The 27730-nt window shown below is 36.0% G+C and overlaps 3 protein-coding genes across 3 annotated transcripts; all 3 read left to right on the plus strand.

Moving 5' to 3' along the window:
* The first annotated feature begins 1545 nt into the window (after nt 1-1545).
* Nucleotides 1546-6206, plus strand: LOC133310992 (protoporphyrinogen oxidase 1, chloroplastic). Its single transcript, XM_061511997.1, has 9 exons — nt 1546-2028; nt 2189-2374; nt 2494-2578; nt 3431-3578; nt 3659-3739; nt 3830-4001; nt 4875-5034; nt 5195-5298; nt 5684-6206. The coding sequence occupies exons 1-9, from the start codon at nt 1624-1626 to the stop codon at nt 5981-5983; spliced, it is 1641 nt and encodes a 546-aa protein (XP_061367981.1). The 5' UTR covers nt 1546-1623; the 3' UTR covers nt 5984-6206.
* Nucleotides 6207-8188: 1982 nt separating this feature from the next.
* Nucleotides 8189-14369, plus strand: LOC133311045 (uncharacterized). Its single transcript, XM_061512061.1, has 5 exons — nt 8189-8495; nt 10763-10902; nt 11021-11102; nt 11192-11308; nt 13907-14369. Exons 2-5 carry the CDS (start codon nt 10784-10786, stop codon nt 13955-13957), a joined length of 369 nt encoding a protein of 122 aa, XP_061368045.1. The 5' UTR covers nt 8189-8495; nt 10763-10783; the 3' UTR covers nt 13958-14369.
* A 9443-nt stretch (nt 14370-23812) lies between these two features.
* On the plus strand, nt 23813-26757 carry LOC133310938 (auxin-responsive protein IAA30-like). The gene is made up of 5 exons (XM_061511934.1): nt 23813-23979; nt 24107-24306; nt 24417-24516; nt 24602-24655; nt 26700-26757. Exons 1-5 carry the CDS (start codon nt 23813-23815, stop codon nt 26755-26757), a joined length of 579 nt encoding a protein of 192 aa, XP_061367918.1.
* Nucleotides 26758-27730: the final 973 nt, after the last annotated feature.

Raw genomic sequence — 27730 nt, forward strand, 5'->3', positions numbered from 1 at the left:
ACCAAAGTGAACCAATATCCTCTGTACCAGACAGGCGTATGGAAGATGACCCTTATGTTTGGCCTTAAACATAAACCAACAGATATAGTGCCTCCAGTTCACCATCTGGGCATGTCGGATAGCCCACATAATGGGAATGTCATGTTCCAACACCCTGGAATGATTAAAAGATCGCGGAAACAGAACGTGGGTGAGGACATAGTGTAGTATACGGGACTCCACAGAAAGCAACCCCACCGTATAGTGCAAGTGTTCCCCACGGACTCTTCTCTGCTCCTGCACGGCATCCTCTCGTACATATCCTGGAAGTACTACACCACTATCAGCGTCATACACCACAGTCTGAGAAGAGTCAAAATCATAGCCGAGTATCTCCAACCATGCAGGTGCCGTCATGATGATCTCTATTCCACAGACCCTCGACCTCAGCTCGCCCTGTACGTAGCTGAGGTTATGGTAGAAGGCCCGCACCATAAGCTCTGAATACGGACATAGGGTCTCGGCCAACACCCTCAGATGTGCCGCCTCCAACACCCCCACAATTTCAAATCCCTCCTTATCAAAAAAGGCTGTATCCAAAGATTTTGGAGCACATAACGGCCGGTTCAAATGGTCACGTACGAATGAAGCGTGGACGGCAGGGTCGTCCTCAAACAGATACCCATACGGGAGGTCAACAGTATCAGGCTCTTCGTCTTGTCGCCTTGACGAAGAAGGCCGCTCTTGCCTATGCTTGGTGCGTCTCTCAAGTGACTCATTGCCCTCATCGCTTGGTCTTCTGCGGCTCGTCATTTGTTTAGGGTACCTACAATGAAACATGTCAGCATTTAACTATATGAAACATGTCATGATGGTAATGAAAACTTGCAACATAAGCGCTGTAAACCAAAAGCAAACTTTTGCCACATACAAACTTTTCAAACAAAAAAATTCACACAATGCAAAAAAATAAACCTTAGTAGATTAGGGTTACAAAACCTACAACAAACGCTTTGATTAGAGGACAACAAACAAATACAAAAAATTCCTAAACCTAAAACACAATGCAAGTTAAGAAACCTTACCTATCCTTCAGATTTCACGATTTGGACCAAATTTGGGGGCAATCCACACGCCTAAGGGAAGGGTTTGGGGCGTTCTTCAGCTGCTCCTGCGGATTTGGGGTTTGGGCCGCCTCCTTAGTCGATTAGGTCATCCTACTCCCCCTCTGCCGAATGAGGGGTTTTTAAAAAACAAATCCGTCGGGAGTTTCTAGAAATCAAATTATAATACTTGATATAGAGAGTTTTGTCGCTCAAATAACTCTAGTTGATCCGAAAATATCATTGATGATTTGATGAGTTATATAAAAAGGAATCTATTTATCTTACGTCATGCAACTGAGATAATTATTTTTCATATAAAAAATATAAAAAATGAACGGAATTGACCCAATTTGATAGGTTGAAATGAAGAAAAAAAGTTCCCAGTAACACACAGTTAAACCCAACCCACAGTTTAAATAAGCGGGTTGAATCCATCAAACGGAAATCCTGATCATCTGTTGTTTATTGTAGTGCGTGTAGCTGAAGTGTTTGAAGATAACGAAGTGCACCGTTATACTTACTCCATTGTGGTTCCGCCATGGTTACTCTCCTCAACGGAGCTTCCTCTTCCCCTTCTTCCATTCATTCTCCAACCTCTTTCTTTCGTCCACTGCCACTCCCCTCTTTCTCCTCACCCAATCCAAAATTCCCTCGCATTCGTCCTAACCCTAATCTGCGCTGCTCCATTGCGAAGGAGTCCACCGCATCTCCGCCAATAACCACCGCGCTACCCAATTCCGTCGACTGCGTCGTCGTTGGCGGCGGCATCAGCGGCCTCTGCATCGCCCAGGCCCTTTCCACCAAGCACGCCAATGCCAACGTCATCGTCACCGAGGCCCGAGACCGTGTCGGCGGTAATATCATCACTCTTGAGAGGGATGGTTACCTTTGGGAAGAGGGTCCTAACAGTTTTCAGCCCTCAGATTCAATGCTCACCATGGTGGTATGTAATCTTCCCTTGTTTCTCTACCCTTTCATTTCAGGGCTCTGTTAATAATAATATCTCGTAACCCTTACGCAATTTGGTAAATTAGTTACGTTAAGCTAAATTTGAACCAGTATACTGTTGGTTACTATGATTTTTTGCTTGTTGCGTTTCGCAGGTGGACAGTGGTTTAAAGGATGAGCTTGTTCTGGGTGATCCAAATTCGCCTCGATTTGTGTTATGGAATGGGAAATTGAGGCCTGTACCGGCAAAGCCAACTGATTTACCTTTCTTTGACTTGATGAGCCTCGGTGGTAAGATCAGGGCTGGCTTTGGTGCACTTGGAATTCGGCCTCCTCCTCCAGTGTGTCCTCTTTTGATACCCTTTCTTTTGTTTGATTATGTTTGTGTCGGATGCAATATCTGGAACAAGTGTTCTTAATTTGGTTTTCTCATATTATATAATGTTGACGAAGGTGACAGGGTCGTGAGGAATCAGTTGAAGAATTCGTGCGTCGTAACCTTGGTGATGAGGTTTTTGAACGCTTGATAGAGCCTTTTTGTTCAGGTGAGAAGAGAACCGGCAATCTTTATCATTGATTTGTTTTCTCTCTTGTGTGTTATTCTTGTCAACCTTTTAACTAACCTCCTGTTATTATGTACTGATAGTTTTTTCTGTATTCTTTTGGACCCAATGATATCCTGTTCTTGGCCAATGAAATGTAATCGATCATGATAACTGAATTTTAGCCTAATAGAATAAAAAAGTTCATTTCTCCCAGAAGAATATTTCAAATCCATCCTCTAACCCGTCTTTTGAAAACTTGGAGATAGAGAAATTGCGTAGTTGAAAACTTTATTCGGGGAAAAGCTTTTCTTGATTTATAGCTATATTTATATATTCGTATGCAATTGAAATACAAGTGGCCAGATTTTTTGGGGCTGTTCAGTATCTTTCTAATTAATATTTAGTGATCCTTTAAGCCACCGTGTAAGACTGAGCTTTATACATGATTTTCATGTTTGTGAGTTTGTGAGGGCCAGGAGAAGGAGAATACCTTTGTCAAGAAATAAATCCATTATTTTCTAATTCGTTTGTAGCAATTCATAGCATATGGTGGTTTTGACATATTAGAACACTTAAACTTTATTTACAATATAAACTCAATAAATTCACCATTTTGCTTTCTTCACTTTTTTCCTCTTATGATTGTTATTGAAGTATATAAACAAATCAACAATTGGACAAGCACTTTCTGCTAATATTATATAAGTCAGCTACCATAAAAGACTCTAGCACATACAATATGTGCTTACTTCATCTAGCTTTTCTCTCTCATTATGAATTTTCTGCTGTTCATGTTAAGCATTTTTTTTTTTTTTTTGGAATCTTGTTGCTTACATGAATTTTGTTATACAGGTGTCTATGCAGGTAATCCTTCAAAATTAAGTATGAAAGCAGCATTTGGGAAAGTTTGGAGGCTGGAACAAAATGGTGGTAGCATTATTGGTGGAACTTTCAAAGCACTACAAGAGAGAAATGGAACTTCAAAACCACCTCGAGATCCGTAATAATATGTTTTCTCTGGAGTGTCAGGATTTATGCCAGTATTTATGGGTTGTTTCACTAATTCAGGTAATCATGTAGGCGTCTGCCAAAACCAAAGGGACAAACTGTTGGATCTTTCCGGAAGGGACTTACCATGTTGCCAGATGCAATTTCGGCAAGGTACTCTATGTTGCCTTATGCCGGTGTTCTAGTTGATTTCCCACTATTCTCAGGATTGATGATCCTAGTGAATTGTGTTCCTGTTAACAGGTTAGGTAACAAAGTAAAGTTATCTTGGAAGCTTTTAAGTATTAGTAAACTGGATAGTGGAGGGTACAGTTTGACATATGAAACACCAGATGGAGTGGTTTCTTTGCAGGGAAAAACTGTTGTCATGACCATTCCTTCCTATGTTGCTAGTACATTGCTGCGTCCTCTGTCTGTGAGTTCATTTCTCAAAATGGAATTATATAAATTATTTATGTGATCTGTTTTAGAACTTGGGCCCTATGACTGCATCTCTCTGTGTGTATGAAAGCATGCATGTTTTGGTAAGTAATTGCTGGTCTTTAGTTTTATTTGCCTGAATGTCTTTGGCTCTTTGTTTGTTTGAATGTTTGAGTATGTTGTGTGTGGACATGCATATGTATATGCTTTTGTGCCTATGGTTGCATGTGTCTCTATTTGTCATCCTCTGAATTTTACAGAAACATAATTGATTTCCTATGCAACCTGATATACACTATTAATCCCACATATTCTTTTTCCTGGCCTCGATTTTCATAGCAGAAGGGTTATCCTGTTTCCAAAAATTTATATTACCATTTGGAAATTTACAAATATAGATAATTTTGTGCTTTTTCCATTAATTAGCAAACTCTCAGTTGGTCAACCATCAACATTTTTCAGAATCAAACTAGTGCAGTACGTGAGCTTAGTGTACATGCTGCCGGTACTGCATAAGTGCATAGCTGTGAAATATATTGCTGTCTTTAAGGCTGAATAAATCGGTATCCCCACATCAAAACCCTGTTTATTTGTGCCTGAGTGAAATATAGAAAGTGTTATAAACTTTTTAGGGTATAGTATACAAGTGGTCTATTTCTAAAGCCAGGGTTTTAGGACATCACACCCTTCTGAAGCAGGCTTTTATTACTTGAGTCTAATAACAAGAATGGTTGTCAACGTAATCCAAAAAAAAAGAATGGTTGTCAACAAATAAGTTATTTGATGAATTTACAATTTGTGGCATGATAGTCTCGAATATATTCATTGGAGGCAGTTATTCCTTACAACCTTTTAATATCTTTTGCAGGCTGCTGCTGCAGATGCACTTTCAAAGTTTTACTACCCTCCAGTTGCTGCAGTTTCCATATCCTATCCAAAGGAAGCTATTAGATCAGAATGTTTGATAGATGGTGAGTTGAAGGGGTTCGGTCAATTGCATCCACGTACCCAAGGAGTGGAAACGTTAGGTAAATTTTTCATTTTATAAAGCAAAAGATGAGGCTCACAACAATTTAAGTTGACACATGCTTTTTAATTATTATCATCCAAGTTTGGTTTGGGGACCGTGGAATGCATTGTAGTGTTTCAGCAGGTTTGATAATAAGAACTTATTTGTGGGTTTGACAGGAACTATTTACAGTTCATCACTTTTCCCTAACCGAGCACCACTTGGAAGGGTTCTACTCTTGAATTACATTGGAGGAGCTACCAATCCTGGAATTGTATCAAAGGTGTGATGTTTATATGAAACATAACATCTAATATAGTTGCAATTGTTTGATCTGTTATGATGTTGAATTGGGTGAACGTGAACTAGTTTTTCTGGGAAACTTAAAGGATGGTATAAAAGACCTTTAATTATTTTCTTCAATGGTTTGTTTCCCTGTTTGAAACAACTCGGGTCCCCTGGTCTTGTTGAAAATGTTAATGTCTTGATCATTGGTGGTTCTGGGTTTTAGCATCTGTGTTATTTGAGTTCAAATGCTTGGATCCATACCTGCATTAATTATTTTGTAACTTTTGTTATATTGAAACAAGCTTCATTCCTCTATCTGTATTATTAGATTTGTTTCTTTTCTTTTCTGGTTTCTCCTAAAGCCTCTTGTTTAATGGCAGGCGGATAGTGAACTTGTAGAAGCAGTTGATCGAGATTTGAGAAAAATCCTCATAAACCCAAATGCCCAGGATCCATTTGTATTAGGGGTGAGACTTTGGCCTCAAGCTATTCCACAATTCTTGATTGGCCATCTTGATCTTCTAGATGTTGCTAAAGCTTCTCTAAAAAATACTGGGTTTGAGGGGCTGTTCCTCGGGGGCAACTACGTGTCTGGTGTTGCCTTGGGACGATGTGTTGAGGGAGCCTATGAAGTAGCAGCTGAAGTAAATGATTTTCTCTCTCAGAGAGTGTACAAATAGTGGCAAATTTGTTTTCAGGAAATGGTCTTTATGTTTCATTCATTGTCAATTTCATATGTATTTAGCTAGGCAGCTATCACTTTGCCACTCCATTTTTCTCTGATAATAGGCTTAGTTGATTTTGACTTGTTATTATATATGTAAACCCAGGCAATGGTCTGAAGCAATTGCATGAGTTACATGATAATAAGGTTCGTGTCTTTGAATATATTTTGTTTGGATAGTAGTTTTCTAGTTCATTTTACCGTTAAAAACCTCAGATGTGTCCCCACTATGCTACCATACAATACTGAAATTCAAATTGAGCTACCAAGTGGCTTATATTCTGGCTCCAAGGGTGGTGAATGCTAATTTACTTATATCGACGGCGAGAGGAGAGTTAAACAGGATGTATGGTTAAATCTGGAGTTCATGTAGTTATACAAGTAATAATTGTTAGATGATGCACATATTTACTGAAGCAGCTTGCTTTCGTAAAAATCTTTTGGAATGAAGTGGCTTGTAAATGAAAATAGCGGCTTTGAAATTTGAATGGGAAGGGTGGGGATACTTAGATTTGAAGAGCAAAATGTTTGAGCTAAGTTTCTGCATATTCTTGCTGTTAAAAGGGGGATCAAGCGCCACTTCTAGTGTTGGACTTCTCGACCTAGCTAAGGGCCATGCTTAAGATTTCTAAAGTTATACTTAGTTTGACCAATGAATAAAACTCAAAATTCCAAAGGGATGAACAAGGACGACGGAGAAGCCAAGTCATGAAAAACAAGGTGGTAAAAAAGATCAGGAACGACAAAGAAATTGGACGATGAAGTTATACAAATGTATCTTGTGATCCTTGGCATATGGAAATGACATGAATAATTGATTGTTGGCTGGTTTTGGGCAGTTGATGAAGCATTTGTCGAGGTGGAATGTTGGCATAAGCCATGGGGCACTTGAGTTTGATGAAAGTCAGCCTGCGTGCGTGTAGGGTTTCACCACGGGTAATACTAATTGAATGATATTGTCAGTAATTTCTTATTATATTTGTGTCTAACTAGTAATTACTGTCAAAATATCTTATATTGTTTGATATTAATGTTTGAATAGCTTATTATGAAAATGAACTATTTATCAGTAAGTTTTAAGCTTTTTTAAACTTTCTCAAGTAATTTCTGCTGTCATGTTTCAAAAATAAAATATTTGAAAAACTTGAGATCATTAGGTTGAGGCACATAAATCATTTTTATCTCAAATAAACAGAAATTCTTTCGATTTCTTAAAAGAGAGAAACAATAAACCTCAGTCATGTGAAATAGAAAGTCTACATATATTTGACAATATGAACTGTGGTTTCAAATAGGGAATCGGGTCATATTGCCCAGATGCTTAACCTTAAATATCTATTTGATTCATATGCTTTACATATGACTGAATGAGATTGGAAGCAGTAGGTAATTATCGTCCACCTAAAGGAACTTAATTCTTGCTTTCCATATGACATGTATGGATATGGCCATATGGGATCGTCTGTAGGATTAACATTATAATTTGGGAAAAATGTCGCAGATAATTTATCTGCATTTATTCCCAAAACGACGTCATTTTAATATTGAAATCTTAAAAAATTATAAATATAAAAACTATAATAACCTTGAAATAATTTAAAATTACAAAAACACCATGATGATTTTCGTCCAAAACGACGTCGTATTGAGCTTACTGCAGATAAATTATCTGCAGTAACTGCAGAAAAAGCGAACATTTATAATTTACGAATAAATATACTTTTAAAGTAAACTTATGTTTAAAGTGAATAAAAAGAATATGTTATATTTACAAATTCTTATAAACTACGTTATATACTATGGATAATACATATTATTACATGCTTAAGTAATATGTATTATCCATAGTATATAATATAAATATAAGAATTTGTAAACTTTAATTTTGTAAATATAATTATTCTTTAAATAAAATCTCCAATTTAATTTAAAATAAATTATAAAGAATTAATATTTCTTATATTATAACAGATAATTTTATCTCTTACGCATTGATAAAAATACATAAGATCTATGTGACGCCATCTAAAAAAGTAATGAGAAAAAATAAATAGATGATACATATTTTTATGGGATACACATTCACAAAAATATATAAGAAATAATTTTGTTAGGGTCATCAATCATAAATATTATTCCCAAATTATAATCTTAACTTCTTGTTTGCTCTATTCATTCCCTTTCTCCGCTAAAGCGCTCCCTAAAACAGTGACAGTCACGGTGACCAAAATCGAATATTTAGGGTTGCAAAACAAGTCTGGACCTTCCACTCTCACTTCTCTCAACTCCTCCCATTGAATTCCCTATTCTTCCAATTATCCAAATCCAACATTCCTCTCTCTTTCAAATTTCATCCTTCGTTTTCACACTCTCTACGCTCTCTCTTTCCCAAGTCTCACTCACCAGTTGGGTAAGAAGAAATCAAGGATCACACATTGCATTCTATTTTCTTCTCCAAACCATTCAAGGTATATTTCTCTAATACCCTAATTTTCTGCAATCACCTTTTGCTTTGAAATCATGGTGACGGTCATTCCCTAATTTACTAGTTCTTTATCCTCATAATACTGAGAAATCTGTTTCGATTTTATATTTGTTTGCTGTTATTGTTGCTTGGGTAGTGACTGAAAGAAAAAAAAATGTTGGGAAACTTTTTCATTCGAAAATCAAGACTCTCACGTTGGAGCTGTTTTGGGATTTTTCTTTTTCTTTTTTTAATATTGATAAGGCAAGTCCATTCATGTCAAACTGTTCTGAAATGCAAAATTCTGGGAGCTTTAGTTTGGATAAGGCAAGTCCATTCATGCTAGCAAAGGAAAACGTCTTTATTCTGTTTGGTTGTTCCACAACATCTCCAGTGTTTGATTCAACAGAAGAAGATTTCTGTGATACAGGTTCTGGTTCTCGTGTTTGTAGAGGAATGTATTCTCGCAAAGGGGTGACAGGAATTGGGTTGCCACAGAATGCACCAATCAACACTTGTTGTGTCTATGATTACCCCTTCCACTAGTGAATAAATTAAGTGTTAAGCACCATGTGTACAATTTTTTCCATTTGCATTTCCCTTTCCCTTTCCCTTTCGTTTTGGGCTAGGGGTAGGTAGGTAGAGTCTATTATTCTTTCATTCTTATATTAATTTTTGCCTGTTCAATGCCCGTGTCTGTACATACTCCTGTGTTTTAAATCACTTCGAGTGTTTCCTCTTTAACACTTCATTTCATAATGGAATTTAGCTCTTGTCCACAATCTTGCTCCTCCTCCTTAACTTTATTTTTTACCCCTTGATCTGTTTTCCTCACCAGTTTGCGTTAAATCATATTTCTTTATACGTACGTAAACCATGTAAAAATTGCTGAAGTGAGACCAATAGGCGTTGTTCATCCTATTGACATCCAAAGTAGTCTTCTTCTTTTTATTCCAGATTGGCACTAAAATATATTTTAAGGAGACTGAATTCATGTGAGTTCTCTTCAAGATTATGTTTCTGCTTTTCATGTCTGTGGATGCTGAATAATTGTTTTAAGGGGAAATAGGGGAATTGGGTGGATCTGTTTAGGTGGGTCTGGTATACTTTTTAAGTAGTGGCATTGACATCTAGCTATGTTAGATTATTTCTCTTTAGAGGGTGGAGGTGGAACTACTATTCAACTACTACCAACTGCATGGAAATATTATGTTAGTGGATCTATTTACTTAGGTCTGATAATAGATGCATTCTTGACTTGTTAAATTCTAAAGTAATGACACTGAGTAGATATGCTGAGTTATATCTTTCCATATGGTAGAATTGGAAACTTTTTCCACCTAGTTACAACTTGGGAATATTATACTCGCATGTGTGCATGATTCAATTTATTGATATACGGTATAACATATTTTCATCATTTTGTTGCTTGGAGAATTATGGGATATATGCATATTAAAATCATGTGATGATAAAGGTAGCAGGCTGGCTTCCTTTAATGGTTACTCAAATGGAATGTAGTTTAGATCATTGACGATTCTAGTGGTTCTAGATGCAATTTCTGGAATTCAGCAAGCATTAATGCTTTTAGTTATACTAATTATAGATGCATCAGTTGTATTGCAATATAGTTGGTTTGTCCTCAGAGACAAAGGAAAGGAAACACTTGGATTACTCAAACTAAAAGTTGTCTGTTCTATATCCCTTATCTTTTTCTATCCCTCTTGTCTCGAGTCTAAGTGGTGATGGACTGGTGGTAACAAAGTGGTATTTCAAAGGCAATGAGAAATAAAGTTTTGATTCTGGAAACTATGTGAGAAGCTTTAATCTTGGATTGTAATATCTCCTTCCTTTTTGTCCGCTTCAGTACAGCCTTGAATTCATCTATCGTTTGTGGTATTGTATGGTAAACAATTTGTCGAATCTAGTATATCATATGTTCAGGCTTGGCTTATCTACAATGTTACCTATATTTATCATTGACATTTGTTTGCTGCCACTTTTTTTGTGTGCATTACTATTGGTGTGTGTGCATATAATCACAATATGGGATGAAGCTGGTGTTGATTTTGGAAGGCCCACGGGCTGGCCTTAACTCATAGGGCTTTTGGCCCATGTGACCCAATATCATTGCGGGCTTTTTGGCCCTAACCCACATGGGCTAGGGTTAAATGGGCCGGGCTGGCCCATTTTGACAGCTCTAGTTGTGCTTGTGCACACCATTTGCTTGATTAACGGTCTTACTGGTTGTTCCTCTCTTTGAGTTCACAGGGTAACTTCTTATCATTGTCCATGAGGCTCTATGATGAATTCAAAGAGATACTAAAGATTCAGAAGTTCCGAAGATTGGTGTCTTATACTGGGTTCTTCTGCTTTACTACGCTTATAAGCTATGCTTACACTAGCAATACGTGGGTCACACTGTTAAAACCCTTGTTATTAATACTAGAACTAGAATTTGGATTATTTGTCGGAGATTGGTTCTCATGTTAATCTCTAGTGTTTTGATGCATGATTTTGGTGCTGCAGAACTAGGGCTGGGTACTCTAGAGCTGATCAATTCTATGCATCTTATCCGGCTGGTACTGAGCTTTTAACTGACAGTACCAAGGTCTTTGCCGTGATATAATTATGAAATTGCTTATGTCTATATCATCTTAATCTTAAGTATGATTTTTAGTGTTTTAAATTTGTTATTAGTTATACAAAGCTGCTCTTGGAAACTGCTTTGAAGCTGAAGAATGGGGTCCATTTGAGTTCTGCATCATGGCAAAACACTTTGAGCGTCAAGGGAAGTCACCGTATGCATATCATGCAGTAAGTTACATGTTGCCCATATTTGATTCTACGTTGTTCCCCACCCTTTATGTTAAGTCAACTGTTTTTCCAATTGATATTAATCCTTATGGGAATTGATTTGTGAATCCTAGTTGTTCTCCAGTATGTTGACATTTTTATATAAATCCTCTTTGAGTTTTAACAACATGCTAGAGGACACAGGATGAATTCCTTTAACTTCTGCGTAGATGCTAGCTATTCTGTAAAAAATAAGATTTTTGTGAATTGAGGATATCTCTTTATAATAAGGTTATGGAGGAAACCATTGAATAGAATCCCCCTGCCCCATCTCTCTCTCTCTCTCTCTCTCTCTCTAAGTGGCAGAGAGTAGGATGACTTGTCAGTAACAACTTGTGGCCTTCTCTTGAATAACATAAGAGAGGTTTGTGCTTTGTTGAGATTGGAAGAACGCAAGTCATGGTCTTTCATTTGGAGGGCAACTTGGTTATCAACTGATGGGCTATGACAAGTGGGCCCGGGCCAAGCAATGCGAAGGAGGTGAGTTAGTTAGAGAGAGGAGAAGAGGAGCCAAAAACGTGGGTGAAAGGCTGTTATATGAAAGAAGGGTATGTGGTAGGGATCTCAGGCAAGAATTCAGTAGTGGAAATTGGGAGAAAGAGAAACAGTTGGAGGTCCTCTGGGTTATCACTTGTAGTGTCATTCTTTTCTTTCAGGGCTGTCTCCAGCCTTTGTTCTTGGATTTCTGTTATTTGGAGTCTTTGTAAGGAGCTGGTCTTCGTTTTGTTTCTGTTAATTCCAGTTTAGTGAATTGGGTTCCATCACCAACTATGTCATAGAGCTGCTGACTCATTAGCATAAACACTTTGAGCCTTTTTCCAGATTTCATAGCATGACTTGTGGCAAAGATAATGCATCAACAATTTAGAATCAATGTATTGTCATAGAAAGACTCCAATCGGTGATCAACTTTCTTCCTTACTTGTTGTACACCAGCGTCCTATGAAGTACCGACACTTCCAAAATCCTGACTTGTCGTGTCCGACACTTCCCGACACTCCAATACTCATTACAAAGACTCAAAAAAGGTTCAAAGGTTACGTTGCGTTGCATTTTGAGTTCTAACTTTTAGATTCGTTAGATTACGATTACGATTTTATTGAGTTTAATATAAATATTTGGGATATATTATTTTTTTTTGCAAAATTGATGGGTATTACAAGTTTAGCTTTATTTTTTTTGTTAAATTATGAATACTAAATATAATATACACTACATAAATTAAAAATATTATATAATATCAAAACGTGTCCTGATGTGTCGAAATTTAACATTTTTTAGAATTAACGTGTCGGAATGTCGTGTCGTATCCCGTGTCTCGTGTCAGTATCAGTGCAACATAGCCAGGGTCAATACCTTAGCCTTTTTAGTTAAATGGTCGGAGAGACCTTAACTCAGAAACCACACATCAACTGCTGCATACCAGTCCAGATGATTTTTGCCATTTAGTTTCTCAGAAGTTATGGAACGGGATCCTGAAAAACCAAATGAGGTAAGACCCTTTTAGGAAGGACCAGATGATACTTTGGAAGCCATGAGGATGAATTTAGAGGTTGTTGAAAGTTCAGAGTCCTATTCAAGCAAAAACAGAGGCTAGACGAGCATAACAGACAAAGAAACAAGGGCTGAAAACACAACCACTTTCCAAACAAGGAGATATGGAGCGGATGACCACTCAAACAGAACCATGATGAGCTGACAAATTGAAACCAGGTTGCAGCGACTTGTTCCGGGGACAACAAGGCGGTGTGTGAACTCTATGCTGATGGGGATGGTTGGTGGAAGTTTGGACTGAAGTCCAGCCTTGACAGTGGCTGAACTATGTGACAGAACTGGATATTTCAGACCTAGAAGCAGAAGTGGGTTTAAACCCACTCTGATATCATCTTTAAAATATTAAGAGACTTGGAGGATTTGTGAAATTGCATTAGTGAATTGCAATAAGCATACTTCAGATTACATACACATCAAAGAATCAATTCCAATGTGATTTTTTCAAGAATAATAAATAGGAAGAAAACATTTCGTTAGAATAATAAGGTTCCAATGCTACTTGAAGCTAGTTATAACTAATTCAGTACTACGCAAATTCCAACAGTAACCAACAAACCAATGGAAGCTATAGCAGAAGCAATGCAAATATTTTTCTTCTTGCTTTTGCTGAAAGCTAAACCAACTCATTTACTTGACCAAACCCAAGTAGAGTACTTTTTGCCATAAATATATATTTTTATATAAAAAAATTTAGCCACAATTTTAACCATGCTTCTATGTTTGTTGAATTTCATTACACTGTATTCCTTTCTTTCCTTTTTTTATTAGGGTTCTAAAGTGTATATGGAACCAGTTTTAATGCTTAAGTTTACCTTTCACCTGTCAATGGTGTAGACAATATGTCCAAAGGGAAATGATTTTTATCCCATTTTATCGAAGCAAGTCTGTGATATGGGGTCTCAAAGTCAAGTTTATTACTTGATAGTTGATACTACTTTAGAATTATATATTGTACGTTACGCCACCATATTTTGTTTTAACTACGATGTGTTTGACTTCTTACAGCAATATATGGCGCACCTCCTTTCTCTTGGACAACTTGATGGGAGTGGTTAACCTGGCTTATGACAAAGTGGAAATTTTTTTGCAGTATATGAAGACGTATAAAGCCAAATAAGAAAACTTGAGGTTTGAGTACTTGTCGAGTTTTGAACTGCTTTGTATTCTATTCTATGACCTTAATTTTTATGAGATAGGAACACAGTATATGGAGCATTTTCTTTTTCTTGTAGGGTGACAACAAATGTTTAGCTTTATCCCTATCCTCTTTGATATACAAATGTCCCATCAGTGTCAAGTGCTTCAGATTATGTGTTAAACATGCCACAGTACTCCTTGTCTTCTTAAAGACGATTCTAAGAAATGTTGGCGACTGAACTGATACTAGTAAGAATTCCACATGACCAAAATCCGTAGATGGTAAAGGTACAAGAATACGTATATGTATTCTTTTGATAGTGGCGACACATATAATTTTATTTTGTAAAATGTTAGCAAAATAATATATTTTTGCTCTTATATCACACTAGCTATCTCATGGGTTTGGTGCTTTGACTACCTATTTTTGAAGTATTAACGTAAGAATGCTTTGTTTCGCGCTCGGGTTATTTAGAGTTCTTTTAGATGACTTTTTTTTTATAAAAAAAAAAAAAAAACTCTTATAAAAAAGAGTCTGTTTGAATGTTTGTTTCTAAAAAATGTAAAAGTCGTAAAAAAAAGTCAAAAATTTATTTTTTTTGAAAGCTAAAAATTATAAATTTTAAAAAAGCAAAAGTTAAGTCAAATATATTTTTTAAATTAAATATTTTTTAAAAAATTTAAATACCTTTAGTTTTTGTAAAAAGGACGCTTAAAATAAGCAAGGTATAAAAAAAAAAATTGGGAAGATAATTCAAACGGGCTTTTAGTGCCCACTACGATGGAAAAAACTGAATTTGTAATAATACAATGATTTCATTTTTTATTGTCGAAGTACTCAATTAATTTTAATTTTTTTGCTTTGTAAGATTAAATTGATGTTAATTCCAATGAGTGAAAGACAAGTTAATGACAACTTTCTTTAGAAGACTAAATTTATGATATTAATATTGTTGGAAAATTAACGGGACAGAGCAAGAAAACAAACTCGCCGAATATTGAAAAAAGTTAAGATCTATTTCCCATCAGGAGTTGATCATAGTGTGTTGAAATTTGTTACATGGACATAGATTGTCTTGCCCCTGAGGGCTATTTTACATAAACTATTATGAACTTTCTGCGCGTGTTATTTGCAATCGTAAGTTATGATGCACCGCTATTTTAAAAATTCTAACGTGTCGTATCCAATATTTTTTGTCATTCCTCGACACTTTAATATGTATTACAGAGATTCAAAATGGTTTAAAGTTTGTGTTGCATTGCGTTTTTAGTTTCAACTATTATATTTGTTATATTACGATTATCATTTTATTGAGTTTAATATAAATATTTGAAATATTTTATGTTTCTTTGCAAAATTGATGAGTATTATAAGTTTAGTTTCTTTTTTTTTGTAAATTATTGAATATTAAATATAATATACACTATATAAATTAAAAATATTATTTAATATCAAAATGTGTCCTAATATATTAAAATCTAACATTTTTTAAAATTAACATACCGGAATGTCGTGTCCCGTATCGACGTAATACAGGTGGTTAGTGTCTCTAACAAATAGATCGTTATTCGACTACATTTTTTTTTTCCTGTACATATTTCTACAAGAGGCTTAAAGAATCTGTTCCCTACAAAGAAAGTGAAGGTGGAAGGGTGTATATATGAGCTCTGTAAAAGTACGAAACTGATGAAAAATAAGAATGAAAATGCAGAAAACTAGAGAGAAGTTATTGGTGTTTGGTTACCAAGAGCGGAGCCAAGTTGGGTGGAAGGGGTGTCTTGGCCCTAGCTTATTTTGAAAAATTAGTCACATTTTAACTGTGGCTAAATAACCTTTCACGTTTTAATATTTAGCACCAGCTAAATTCTCATCGGCCCTGACTGAGTTGGAAGGCTGGCTCTGCTGCTGACCGAGAGAGACACAGAAAATTTCTGCATTGAATCTTAGTTGTGATGATTGAATAAAGAATGAGGGAAAAGAGCTTTAATTTGATTTGACTTTGGGAGAAAGAATCTAATAGAAAGTGCATATGTAACAAAATGAAAGAAATTTTGCGGGAGAGATGCGGCGGAAGTAGAGAGAAATCCATAGCCCAGACCTCTTTTCAGAACTCTAATACCATCTTACTATATCTAAATTTCATTTCTATCAAAAGTGAGTCAAACTGAAGCTTTGCTATATATTTAATCAGCCATACTGTTGGTGTTTCAAGGCTGCTGTTGATGTCCTATTTTTTAGGAGTTAATTAGTTGTTTTTTAAATTGATTAGTCTTTTGTTTAGGAGTTTGTTTACTGCATTTTACTGTTATTGCTTTGTTAGTTTGTTGCTGATTTTGTGGACCAACAAAATCAGCTGGTTAGTAGCAACCACATGAGCTCAGTTTTGTATTTAAAAACAAGTTCATTAGTCAGAATAAAATAAGCTGTTGCACAATATTGTTTCTGATGTTTGTTTTTCTCATAAAAGATCAACATTGGTATCAGAGCCTTCTTGATCTTAAGGGGCTGTGAGTGACTTGAGAAATTAATGGAGGGAGGATCGAGTGGTTTTTCAGCAATGGCTCCACCAATATTCGATGGAGAAAATTATCAAGCATGGGCAGTGAGAATGCAAGCCTATCTAGAGGGTTGCGATTTTTGGGAAGCTGTAGAGCAAGATTATGAAGTTGCTCCCCTTCCTGATAATCCAACCATCAATCAGATCAAGTTTCATAAGGAGAGGATAACAAGAAAAGCAAAGGCAAAGTCTTGGTTATATGCTGCTGTCTCACCTGCCATTTTCAGCAGAATTATGGCTTGTGAATCAGCTCAAGCTATTTGGGACTTCCTCAAAGATGAGTATAAAGGAGATGAGAGGATTAGAAGCATGAAGGGGCTGAATCTAATCACATAATTTGAGAGATTGCAGATGAAGGAGTCTGAAACAATTAAAGAGTATTCTGATAAGTTGGTAAATATTGCAAATCAAGCAAGAGCTCTAGGCACTGACCTCTCTGATAATAGGCTAGTGCAAAAGGTTCTTGTCTCCTTGCCCGAAAGGTTTGAAGCAACCATTGCATCTTTGGAGAATACCAAGGATTTGTCTCAAATCAAGTTGGTAGAATTGCTAAGTGCTCTGCAAGCACAAGAGCAGAGAAGGTTAATGAGGCTTGAAGGAAGTACAGAAGGAGCTTTGCAGGCTAAAGAACAGCATAATGTAAGATGGAAGAAAAGAGATGACAGTAGTGGTTCAGAAGCTGCTGCAGGAGAGAACAATGCAATCAACTCTAAGAACAATTGGGGCGGGCATTCCTCATGTAAGCATTGTGGAAAGCAGAATCACCCACACTTCAGATGTTGGAAGAGGCCAGATGTGAAGTGCAGAAAGTGTCATAGGCTTGGACACATTGAAAGGTTCTGCAAAGAAAAAGGAGATCAGCAGCAAGGTGAGGCACATGTTGCAGACCAGCATGAGGCAGATCAATTATTTGTTGCCTCTTGTTTCTCCTCTAGTGCTCCATGTGATAGTTGGCTTGTTGATAGTGGTTGCGCAAACCACATGACAAGTGATGAAAAGCTATTTAGAGACCTTGACAAGTCATTGCAGTCAAGAGTGAGAATTGGAAATGGAGAGTATCTAGAAGTGAAAAGTAAAGGGACTGTAGCAATAGAGAGCTATGCTGGAACTAAGCTGGTTTCTGGTGTGATGTACGTGCCTGATATTGATCAGAACTTGCTGAGTGTGGGGCAGTTGGTAGAAAAGGGATTTAAAGTGATATTTGAAGAAGGGAAGTGTTTGATCTTTGACTCAAATGGTCAGGAGCTGTTCAGAATAAAGATGCAACAGAAGAGTTTTTCTCTAAATCCCCTTGAGAAGGAGCAAGCGGCATTCAAGTGTCAGGCTAGTGATTCAGAAATATGGCACAAAAGGTTGGGGCATTTTCATTACAAAGGCTTACTATTCATGCAGAAGAATGAAATGGCAACTGGGTTACCAATCCTGGAGGAGCAGATCACAAGGTGCAAAGCTTGTTTTTTGGGCAAACAGACAAGACTTCCTTTCAAAGAATCCACCTAGAGAGCTACAAAGAAGCTACAACTAATTCATACAGATCTTTGTGGTCCTCACGTGACTCCTTCACTAAATGGCAGCAGGTATTTTCTTATCTTCATTGATGATTATACTAGAATGTGCTGGATTTATTTTATGAAGCAAAAGTCAGAAGTTGCTGAGATATTTCTAAAGTTTAAGAGATGGGTTGAGACTCAAAGTGGCTGCAAAATTCAAGTCATCAGATCTGATAATGGAACAGAATACACTTCACAAAGGTTTAACACTTTCTGTGAGGAAGCTGGAATTGAGCATCAACTTACTGTTCCTTATTCTCCACAGCAAAATGGAGTTAGTGAAAGAAAGAATAGAACCATTATGGAAATGACTAGGTGTCTGCTGCATGAGAAGAATCTACCAAAAGAATTTTGGGCAGAAGCAGCAAACACAGCTATTTTTTTGTTAAATAGACTGTCTACAAGGGTACTGGAAAAGAAGACACCTTTCGAAGCTTGGTTTGGTTTCAAGCCGTTTCTAAAAAATTTGAAAGTGTTTGGTTGTCTGTGTTTTTCTCACATTCCACAGGTCAAGAGAGACAAGCTGGGAGAAAAAGCTGAACCTGGAATTTTCATTGGCTATAGTCTGGTGTCAAAAGCCTACAAGATCTATCAACCACAGACAAAGAAGGTGATCAATAGCAGGGACGTTCAGTTCCTAGAAGATGAGCAGTGGGACTGGACAGATGAGCCACAAGCAAAGCATAAGGAGGTCTCACTGGATTATGATGAGCTAGTAGATGATGATCCAATTAGAGGTACCAGATCTCTGACTGATATATATCAGAGGTGTAGTGTGGCTGTTTTGGAACCTTCAAGTTATGAGGAAGCTAAAAGTGATCAGAGGTGGATGAATGCTATGAAGGAAGAGTTGGCTATGATAGAAAAAAATCAGACATAGGAGCTAATAGAAAGACCTGAGGACAGGAAAGTGATTGGAGTAAAATGGGTTTTCAGGACCAAACTCAATCCTGATGGCTCAGTGAATAAGCATAAAGCCAGGTTAGTGGTGAAGGGATATGCACAGGTTTGGGGAGTTGATTTCTCAGAAACCTTTGCTCTGGTTGCAAGACTAGATACAATTAGAATGATTCTTGCCTTGGCAGCTCAACAAGGATGGAAAGTGTATCAGTTAGATGTGAAATCTACTTTTTTGAATGGAGAGTTGCAAGAGGAGATTTATGTTGAGCATCCAGAAGGCTTTGTCACACCAGATCAGGAGGAGAAGGTTTATTTGCTGAGAAAATCTCTCTATGGTTTGAAGCAAGCTCCTAGAGCATGGTACAGCAAGATGGATGAGCACTTGCTCTGTTTGGGTTTCATAAAAAGTCTTAGTGAATCCACTTTATATGTCAAGAAGTTAGCATCTGACTTAGTGGTGGTGTCTCTTTACGTGGATGATATGCTGGTAACAGGGAGTAATAATTCTCAGATTACTGCATTCAAAAGGGAAATGATGAAAACGTTTGAAATGACTGATCTTGGTGAGATGTCATATTTTTTGGGGATGGAGGTTAGACAAACTGAAAATGAAATTTTTATCTATCAAAAGAAGTACTTGAAGGAGATTCTGAAAAGATTCAACATGGAGGAGTGCAAGAGTGTAAGTACTCCAATGGGTCAAAAGGAAAAGTTTCAAAAGAAAGATGAATCGGAATCTGCAGATGAAAGAGTTTATAGGAGTTTAATTGGCTGCCTTATGTATCTCACTGCAACTAGGCCAGACATTATGTTTACCGTAAGTGTCTTGTCTAGGTTTCTTAATTGTCCAAGCGAACTGCATATGGTAGCTGCAAAAAGGGTGTTAAGGTACTTGAAAGGTACTCTTTTATATGGAATCAAATTCTGCAGAATTCAGAAGTTTAAGTTGCAAGGGTATTCTGACAGTGACTGGGCTGGATCAGTGGATGATATGAAAAGTACTTCGGGTTATTGTTTTACATTTGGGTCAGCTTGTTTTTCTTGGTGTTCAAAGAAGCAGGAAATAGTGGCCCAATCAACTGCAGAAGCTGAGTTCATTGCAGCTACTGCAGCTGTAAACCAAGCATTATGGTTGAAGAAGCTGATGGATGACCTGCATTTGGAGCAAAAAGAAGGCATAGAAGTATTTGTGGATAATCAAGCTGCTATAGCTATTTCACAGAATCCAGTATTTCATGGAAGAACAAAGCATTTTAAGATCAAGTATTATTTTTTGAGAGAAGTGCAGAAGGCTGGAGAAGTGAAGTTAATGTACTGCAGTTCAGAAAACCAAATTGCAGATATATTCACCAAGTCATTTCATGTTAGTCGATTTGAATTTCTCAGGGAGAAGCTAGGAGTGTGCAGCACTTGATCCAGGAGGAGAATGTTGGTGTTTCAAGGCTGCTGTTGATGTCCTATTTTTTAGGAGTTAATTAGTTGTTTTTTAAATTGATTAGTTTTTTGTTTAGGAGTTTGTTTACTGCATTTTACTGTTATTGCTTTGTTAGTTTGTTGCTGATTTTGTGGACCAACAAAATCAGCTGGTTAGTAGCAACCGCATGAGCTCAGTTTTGTATTTAAAAACAAGTTCATTAGTCAGAATAAAATAAACTGTTGCACAATATTGTTTCTGATGTTTGTTTTTCTCATAAAAGATCAACACATACAACTGAAGCTTTGCTATATATTTAATCAAAAGTAAACCTACCTAGCTAATTGCTTCTACAACAGAATAACCAAATAAACCGAAAACAAAATGGACGTAACTGCCATCTGATTTCCTAAAGATCATCAGCATAGCGTTTGGTATATGCAGAAGTCTGAATACTGAGTTTCTCAAATTTGTTGCTTCAGGTTCTCGGCTGCTTCTGTTGCAGATAATGTAAATCCTCTTTATGTTTCATTCATTATTTCATTATTTCAAGTCGGAAGGGTAAGGATGCTTAGATTTGAAGAGCAAAATATTTGAGCTAACTATTTCCACATATTAAGAGCAACGAAGAATTTTTGTCTGGCAACTTTGGGTTGGATTCTTGAGGCAAATAGTAAAATTAATAAGCAATGATAGAAAATTAGAAACTTAAAAAGAGTGTCAAAGCGCCACTTTTAGTGTTCGACTACTCGACCTAGCGTGGGGACAACCTTAAGATTTCAAAAGTTACACCTAGAAAGTTTGACCAATGAATATAATTCTAAAGTGATGGACAATGATGACGGAGAAGCCAAGCAATGAAAAAGAAAAACAAGGTGGTAGAAGATCAGGAACGACAGAGAAATCGGACGATTTGGTCTTCACATCACAAGACACATCTACTGGGGCTATTTAACAAAAAGCGGATGTGGGTTACACACCCTGCTTTTCTAAGATTCAACACGAATACTGTACTGGAGACCAAATGACACATTTATGGCTATTCGATGCAACCTTGTGGTTGGGATGGTGGGGAACATTTTACTACTTTTTTCTTTTCTTTTTTCTTTTTCCGTCGTTTGAAAATTTATTGCTCAAATTCCTCTTTAGCTAACATTTACCATTTCTTTAGGTCTAAGCAATGATGTTCTTGTTCCCTCTTCAACTTGCTAATTAACCTCAAAGCAAATTCAACATGTGCCACTGGGTAAAGAAAATTGCGTTAGACCCGTGAAACATGCACGTGAGGAGGCTGAGATTTTCATCCGTCATGTGATATATATCAGTAATGTCTTGTCTTTCTGTTCGGTTCTTTTGATTGTGGAAACATGCTCTTAGATAGGTGTTGTTTAATTTAAGCATGATTAATTATGAGAAATAATATTTATACTTTTTGAAAGTTTTATCAAGAAAATTAGAAAAATAAATAAATAAGTTAATCCAAATAAACAGTAATAAATATCTATAATTGCATTTCTTAAAAAGTATATATATTTTTTTTTGAATACATTAAAAAAAATATATTTCTAACGTCTTTGATATTGAATGGAACCTATCTAGAATTTTTTTTTTTGCCTATGTTATCAAATAGAGTTGGAAAAAAATTAAACTTTTGCGCTCGGGTCATATTATAATTTATAACTATATATTTTAAAAATATAAGAAAAAATAATTTTAATATTATAATTATCTACTCTCAAAATACACCGAAAATTAAATGAAACGGTTGTATTGAAAATGTTCTCAATATAGTTGATAGCCTGTCCCCAAGACCCGATCCAGTGTACTCATTTTGCGTTTTAATAGATCCACAGTTGTCACGTGGTTCGCGATGCGATTAAAACCTTTCGTTATTTATTTATTTTTTATCGTAAAATTGCTTTAGATATTTATTACCTTAAATTTACTCATGCATTACAAAAATAAAAAAGAAAATGAAACCATCATAACAGAAATAAATGCACACAGCAACACCTCGTAAATGAAAGAAAATGACGATGATGAACTTTGTCTAGTGTAGTTAATTCTTGAAAAGATATGATTTTTGTGGTTTTTCTACTGTTCATATTTCATAGCGGAGAAATCAAATATATTATGGTCGCGCTAAGTGTTCAGTACAACAGTCTATTATAAATATTAAAATTAATTTTTTGTCTAATCTAAAAAATTATCAACTGATACGGAGAGAGATAAAAAAAAAATTAATATTTTGGCTATATATTTTTGAAAATACATAGTATAAATATACGAAAATCATGCTCTCCTGTGACACGAGAGCAAAAATTTTTCTTGCATAAAGTTCATTTTTCGTGCCAATTAATTTTTCTCTACTTTTTTTCTCTCATGCTATCCTGAACTCATAAATATTAGGAAAATAATTATCTCATTTTACATTACATGAGATAATTATCTGATCATGCACTAGATACAAATTGGATGTGAGATCCACTTTAATTTTTTTTTTTCTTCTTTATTATCTCTCCTCTCTCTTTCGTACGTACGTGTAGAAGATTATTTTTCTCTCATAGAAAAACAATCCCCTAAATATAACCATCCCACTGAAAATGCTAACAAAAATGCTCTCCTTCGTAGCGTTTCAATGAACTATACATCAATTTGTTTTTCTTGGTACACAGCAGTATTAATTTGTAGCCTCACTTGTACCAATGTCTTTATACATTTGGTCTCTTCGACCAAGGTCCCTCATGCGCAACACGATGATTACATCCATTGAACATTGATTATATGTATATTACCCGTGAACATACAAGGTTTCAGATATCAATGAACTTTGTCCACCTGAATTTTGCCCATGAAATGTCTACATTAATCTAGGTTCATTCCATCATCCTCAAAACAGATTGAGTATATTACTGACCACACGCTTTGTCCAACTGTTGTCTGTATTGTAATTGCCAACACTATCTTCAAACTTCCATTAAATTGAAGTGTTTTAATCATAAAAATCTTCAACTCAAGTTCTATGCACCAACATAAGATTTCATTTAATCTTAAGTAATTTGAATATAAGAAGCCCTAAATTAAATTTTCCAATGAAATAAACGTTTAACATAGTATAGATACCAAGTTGATTTTCACTTATTGACACGTGTAGTTGTCGGCTACCATGACAACATTTCAGGTCTACCAATTACATAGGACTATAGGAGAAAGAAAAAAGATAAGAGGTGGCCAATGGAAGGGTGGCGCAGCAGTTGAAAAAGTCTTCTTCATATTACTGGTCATGTTCTCTTTCTTTGTTTATTTAAGGTCTTAAGGTGGCGGCTTAGTCTGTAATCCAGCTACTTCCACAATGGGAAAAGCCTCTAGTTCTTCCTCCTCATCCACCAACAGCAGCAGAAACCCTGTTATCTCAACTGCATCCTCTCTCGCAAACCCAAATACTCAACACCTTCATACAGATCTTAGGCTCGGACCAAGCATTTCCTCCACTCAACATGTTGGCTCTTCTATTTCAAGGTTTGTATATACAAAACATGACTTGTCAGTTTATGAACCTTTAAATTCTTTTTTTTTTTATGCCATAATACCAATTTGTAGTTAGCTTAACATTTGTCATCAAATATTTGTGTCATTCTCATATTAGGGAACAATGGCAACCAATTCAGCCCCATCTAAGAAGTTCACAAGCTGCCGAAGTATATGATTGTAGCGATCATAGCAGCTTCTTTGTGAAGGTGTACATGGAAGGCATTCCGATTGGTAGAAAACTCAATTTATTAGCTCATGATGGCTATCATGAGTTAGTACAAACTCTTGAACAAATGTTCGACACTACCATTTTGTGTAAAGTCTATTGCTATGCCCCTTATAATTATTTCTGCTTTGTGTTAGCATCTTTGTTTCATCATTAGTAAAATAACAAAAGAATAGATGTAACGTGTTATTATTAACAGGGGGAACTGAGATGGATGGAGTGCAACCAGAGAGATGCCATGTTCTAACTTATGAAGATGGAGAAGGAGACTTGATTATGGTTGGGGACGTCCCTTGGGAGTAAGTTAACTATGTGCTTTCACTCATGATCACATTTTCTTCCATTTTGAGCATTAATAATGTACTTGTTATTTTGGTCATGTAGGATGTTCTTATCATCTGTAAAAAGGTTGAAGATCACTAAGGTCGACACATTCGGGTATTAAATGCATATATATGACAGAAGCCTGCCTCTCCTCCTGTGATTTCAAATTTTGTCCTATGGAGCGAGACTCAATATTAGTGAGTTTGGATATTGACAAGGAGGGATGGCAAAATCAAAAGGAAAAAGGGGGGAAGGAAAGCGAAGAAAATATATGAGGGGTTAAATGATTTTGTCCTGGTTTATTTGCATATTTAAAATCTTCTCAAATATTTTAAAATTAGGAGAATTTTGAAATAAACTAAAATACTTTTTGTCCACGGTCCACGGTCCACGCCACTACCGGCTTTACTTTATTTATAGTTTCTAGAAGTCAACTTTTAGCTTCTCTAATTGCCGACATAATTTCCCCTGTTGTTAAGACTCAGTTTCCCCGCATTCCCACAAAGAAAATCAACAAACCAAAGGAAAACTGCACAAAAATATATGAGGACAGGAAAGCAAAGTTGAAACACGTGGTGTGCCAAGAATAAGGAACAAAGAATCGACAATCACGATAAAGTAAAGTTATGTTTTTTAGCATTGTTGCCCTTGATTAAATTAAAAAATATCACTCTTCTTTCGTTTTTAAACTACTTAAAAAATATAATTTTTTGCGAAAATATAATATTAATTTGTCTCTATTTGATTATTGACTGGCTTTCAGACTCGAATACGTGATCAATATACTTAAGTAAATCAAGTGTCATGACTTTATACTTAAGTACATACCCTGATACTCGAGTATATGGTCTTGTAAGTATATGGTGACCAAATCCCCTACAAGAATTTTTCAGCACATAACTCTCAAAAAATTATGTGAAATAAAAAAAGGGCACCTGATTCGAACACCAAGTCAAAAGTTGTGGCCTTCCCAAGTTTTACTATAAAATTTTCACAATTTTTTCATGCAAATAAGTTTTGTGATACCCACAAAGCTCCTCCTCATATCACCCTAGTCAAGTTAAATATTATGAGTATATGACTATAGAAACTTTTTTGATCCAAAAAATCTTGTGAAAAAAATTTAATGGTAAAACTTCAAAAGAACATAATTTTTGACTCATAACTTTTCAAGAGCTACTAGTTGAAAATTTTCCTGAAGATTATTTGTTAGTGTTGGAAAATAGAAATTTAAATAACATCACTTCGCAAAGTAAATATGCCAAATGGGGCATAACAAAGCATTTTTTGGACCAAATCCCTTACGATAAAATTTTCAAAATTTTGTAATACAAATAGATTTTGTGATACCCACAAAGCTCCTCTTCAGATCAAGTCTAATATTATAAGTATATGAACATAGAAACTTGTTTAATATAATAACTCTTACATGTAGTTATAGATTTAATTATGAATTAATGATTTTAATCATAATATTGAAGAATAATTATAAGAAAAGTAGAAGAAAAAGAAATAAAGTCACATTTGATGAAAAAAGAGTTAAAATGACACTTAAGGAGTAAAAATGCGGGTAAACAAAGTTACCCTAAAGTGAAAAGTAAAGTTAAAATATTACCACAAAAATATTATGGACCAGTGTGCAAAGTTGGAACGAGAGTCTAGTGAGCAGGATAGATAAGTTTATACACATTAAGTCAAACAATCTCACTTAAGTAAACATAACACTCTCTTTCTCCCTCATTTCTTCTTCCCCGTCGACAGAACCTCTTCTCCATGACATAAGAGCTTGAGATTTTTCAAAAAACCATAACTCTCTCATGTCTCAACGAAATGCATTCGTTCCAAAGCCAAGACTTCTTCAAATCTCCTCCTTTTTCTAACCCATAATTCATTTTCGGTTGGGTTTTATTGTGGAGAGAGATATCCTCATCCAAAGATTTCGTGGTTTCTGTGTTTGGGTTGTTTGAGAGGTTCCCACTCTATGGAAGCTTGAAAGGAGTTGCTTTCATCGTTTTAGGGTGTTATGCGGTGAGTTTCCAACTCTTAAACTCCACTTTCTTGAAATTTTTGAATTTAGGGTGATGATGAATAGTGACCATCCGAAAATTGATATTTTAGGAGATTAGTAGTGATTCGTTGTTATTGTTTTATGTTGTAGAGTTGATCCCAACGTTGTTTTGAGCAAATTCCACGGATTGGAATCCACATTCGCTTGAGTTGGAGATTTGTGGATTTTTCATATTGAGGAGAGTCATGGTATTAATAGTTGGAGGGTGATTTGTAAGTGAGTCCATTTGTTAAACATGCTTAGAATTGGTTCCCGTAAAAGGAAAAATTATGAAATCGTCATTTAGAACACTTTGATAAATTGGATTAAAAATCAAGTGTAGGTGTCTTGTATGTGTAGTCATGAAAATTGAATGTGGTAGACTATGTACTGATTGTCTTCACATATTTGGAATAGGTTTCGATATTGTGATAGATTGTGGTTGTGACCCCTTGGATACAAGGAGTGCATTGGAGGACAGTGCTTGACAGGTAAGCTTTCGGTCCTTGGGGTTAATCCCCCGTTTGTTCCACCAGACTCCGAGGGAGGATGGTACTTTTATATGGTATGTGGATATGATTTGTTATATGTTGCATGTATATGTATGTATGTTTGTGTGCCACACAAGACGGTGTTTCCTTGTGTGAGGCATAAGACGATATTTCCTTATACATAGTATGAGATAGTTTTTTCTCACACGGTATGTTGCAAGATGATGTTTCCTTACGTAATGCATACTTGTTATATTCTCTGGCCAATAGGATTACATTATTGCACACTGCATTGTCATACATATTCTGATTCATGCATGAATTTTTATACTGTGTTTATACCGAAAGTGAGTTTAGGGGTGAAGGAGCCCTCCAAGGGTCCCTAGCTTACTGAGATAATTATATTATCTCACCCCGCGTTATGGGGATCACCATTTCAGGTATAAGAACTGATGGTGCTGAGGCATCGCATGGCAAGAGACCAAAGGAGAGATACTACTTGACATGCTTGTCAGGGTCTTGTGGATATTTAGATTTATACCTTACATACTTTATTTTGAGTTGTATATGCCATGTATTTTTTTGAGAGCATAGGAGATGTCTATGCCAGGTCGATAATCTGTACATGTTATTAGTTATGCATGCTCAGGT

The sequence above is a fragment of the Gastrolobium bilobum genome, unplaced genomic scaffold, assembly GCF_033153095.1.
Source record: "Gastrolobium bilobum isolate Gb01-03AN ecotype WA unplaced genomic scaffold, APGP_CSIRO_Gbil_v1 utg22866, whole genome shotgun sequence".
Classification (NCBI taxonomy): domain Eukaryota; kingdom Viridiplantae; phylum Streptophyta; class Magnoliopsida; order Fabales; family Fabaceae; genus Gastrolobium; species Gastrolobium bilobum.

Coding starts and splice junctions, on each gene's coding strand:
- LOC133310992 (XM_061511997.1), top strand. CDS start 1,624: ATGGTTACTCTCCTCAACGGAGCTTCCTCTTCCCCTTCTTCCATTCAT. Junction 3,579..3,658: donor TCAAAACCACCTCGAGATCC/GTAATAATATGT, acceptor GTAATCATGTAG/GCGTCTGCCAAAACCAAAGG. Junction 4,002..4,874: donor CATTGCTGCGTCCTCTGTCT/GTGAGTTCATTT, acceptor TATCTTTTGCAG/GCTGCTGCTGCAGATGCACT.
- LOC133311045 (XM_061512061.1), top strand. CDS start 10,784: ATGAGGCTCTATGATGAATTCAAAGAGATACTAAAGATTCAGAAGTTC. Junction 10,903..11,020: donor TATGCTTACACTAGCAATAC/GTGGGTCACACT, acceptor TTGGTGCTGCAG/AACTAGGGCTGGGTACTCTA. Junction 11,103..11,191: donor TTTTAACTGACAGTACCAAG/GTCTTTGCCGTG, acceptor ATTTGTTATTAG/TTATACAAAGCTGCTCTTGG.
- LOC133310938 (XM_061511934.1), top strand. CDS start 23,813: ATGGGAAAAGCCTCTAGTTCTTCCTCCTCATCCACCAACAGCAGCAGA. Junction 24,307..24,416: donor GTTCGACACTACCATTTTGT/GTAAAGTCTATT, acceptor TATTATTAACAG/GGGGAACTGAGATGGATGGA. Junction 24,656..26,699: donor ACTAAGGTCGACACATTCGG/GTATTAAATGCA, acceptor TTTATGTTGTAG/AGTTGATCCCAACGTTGTTT.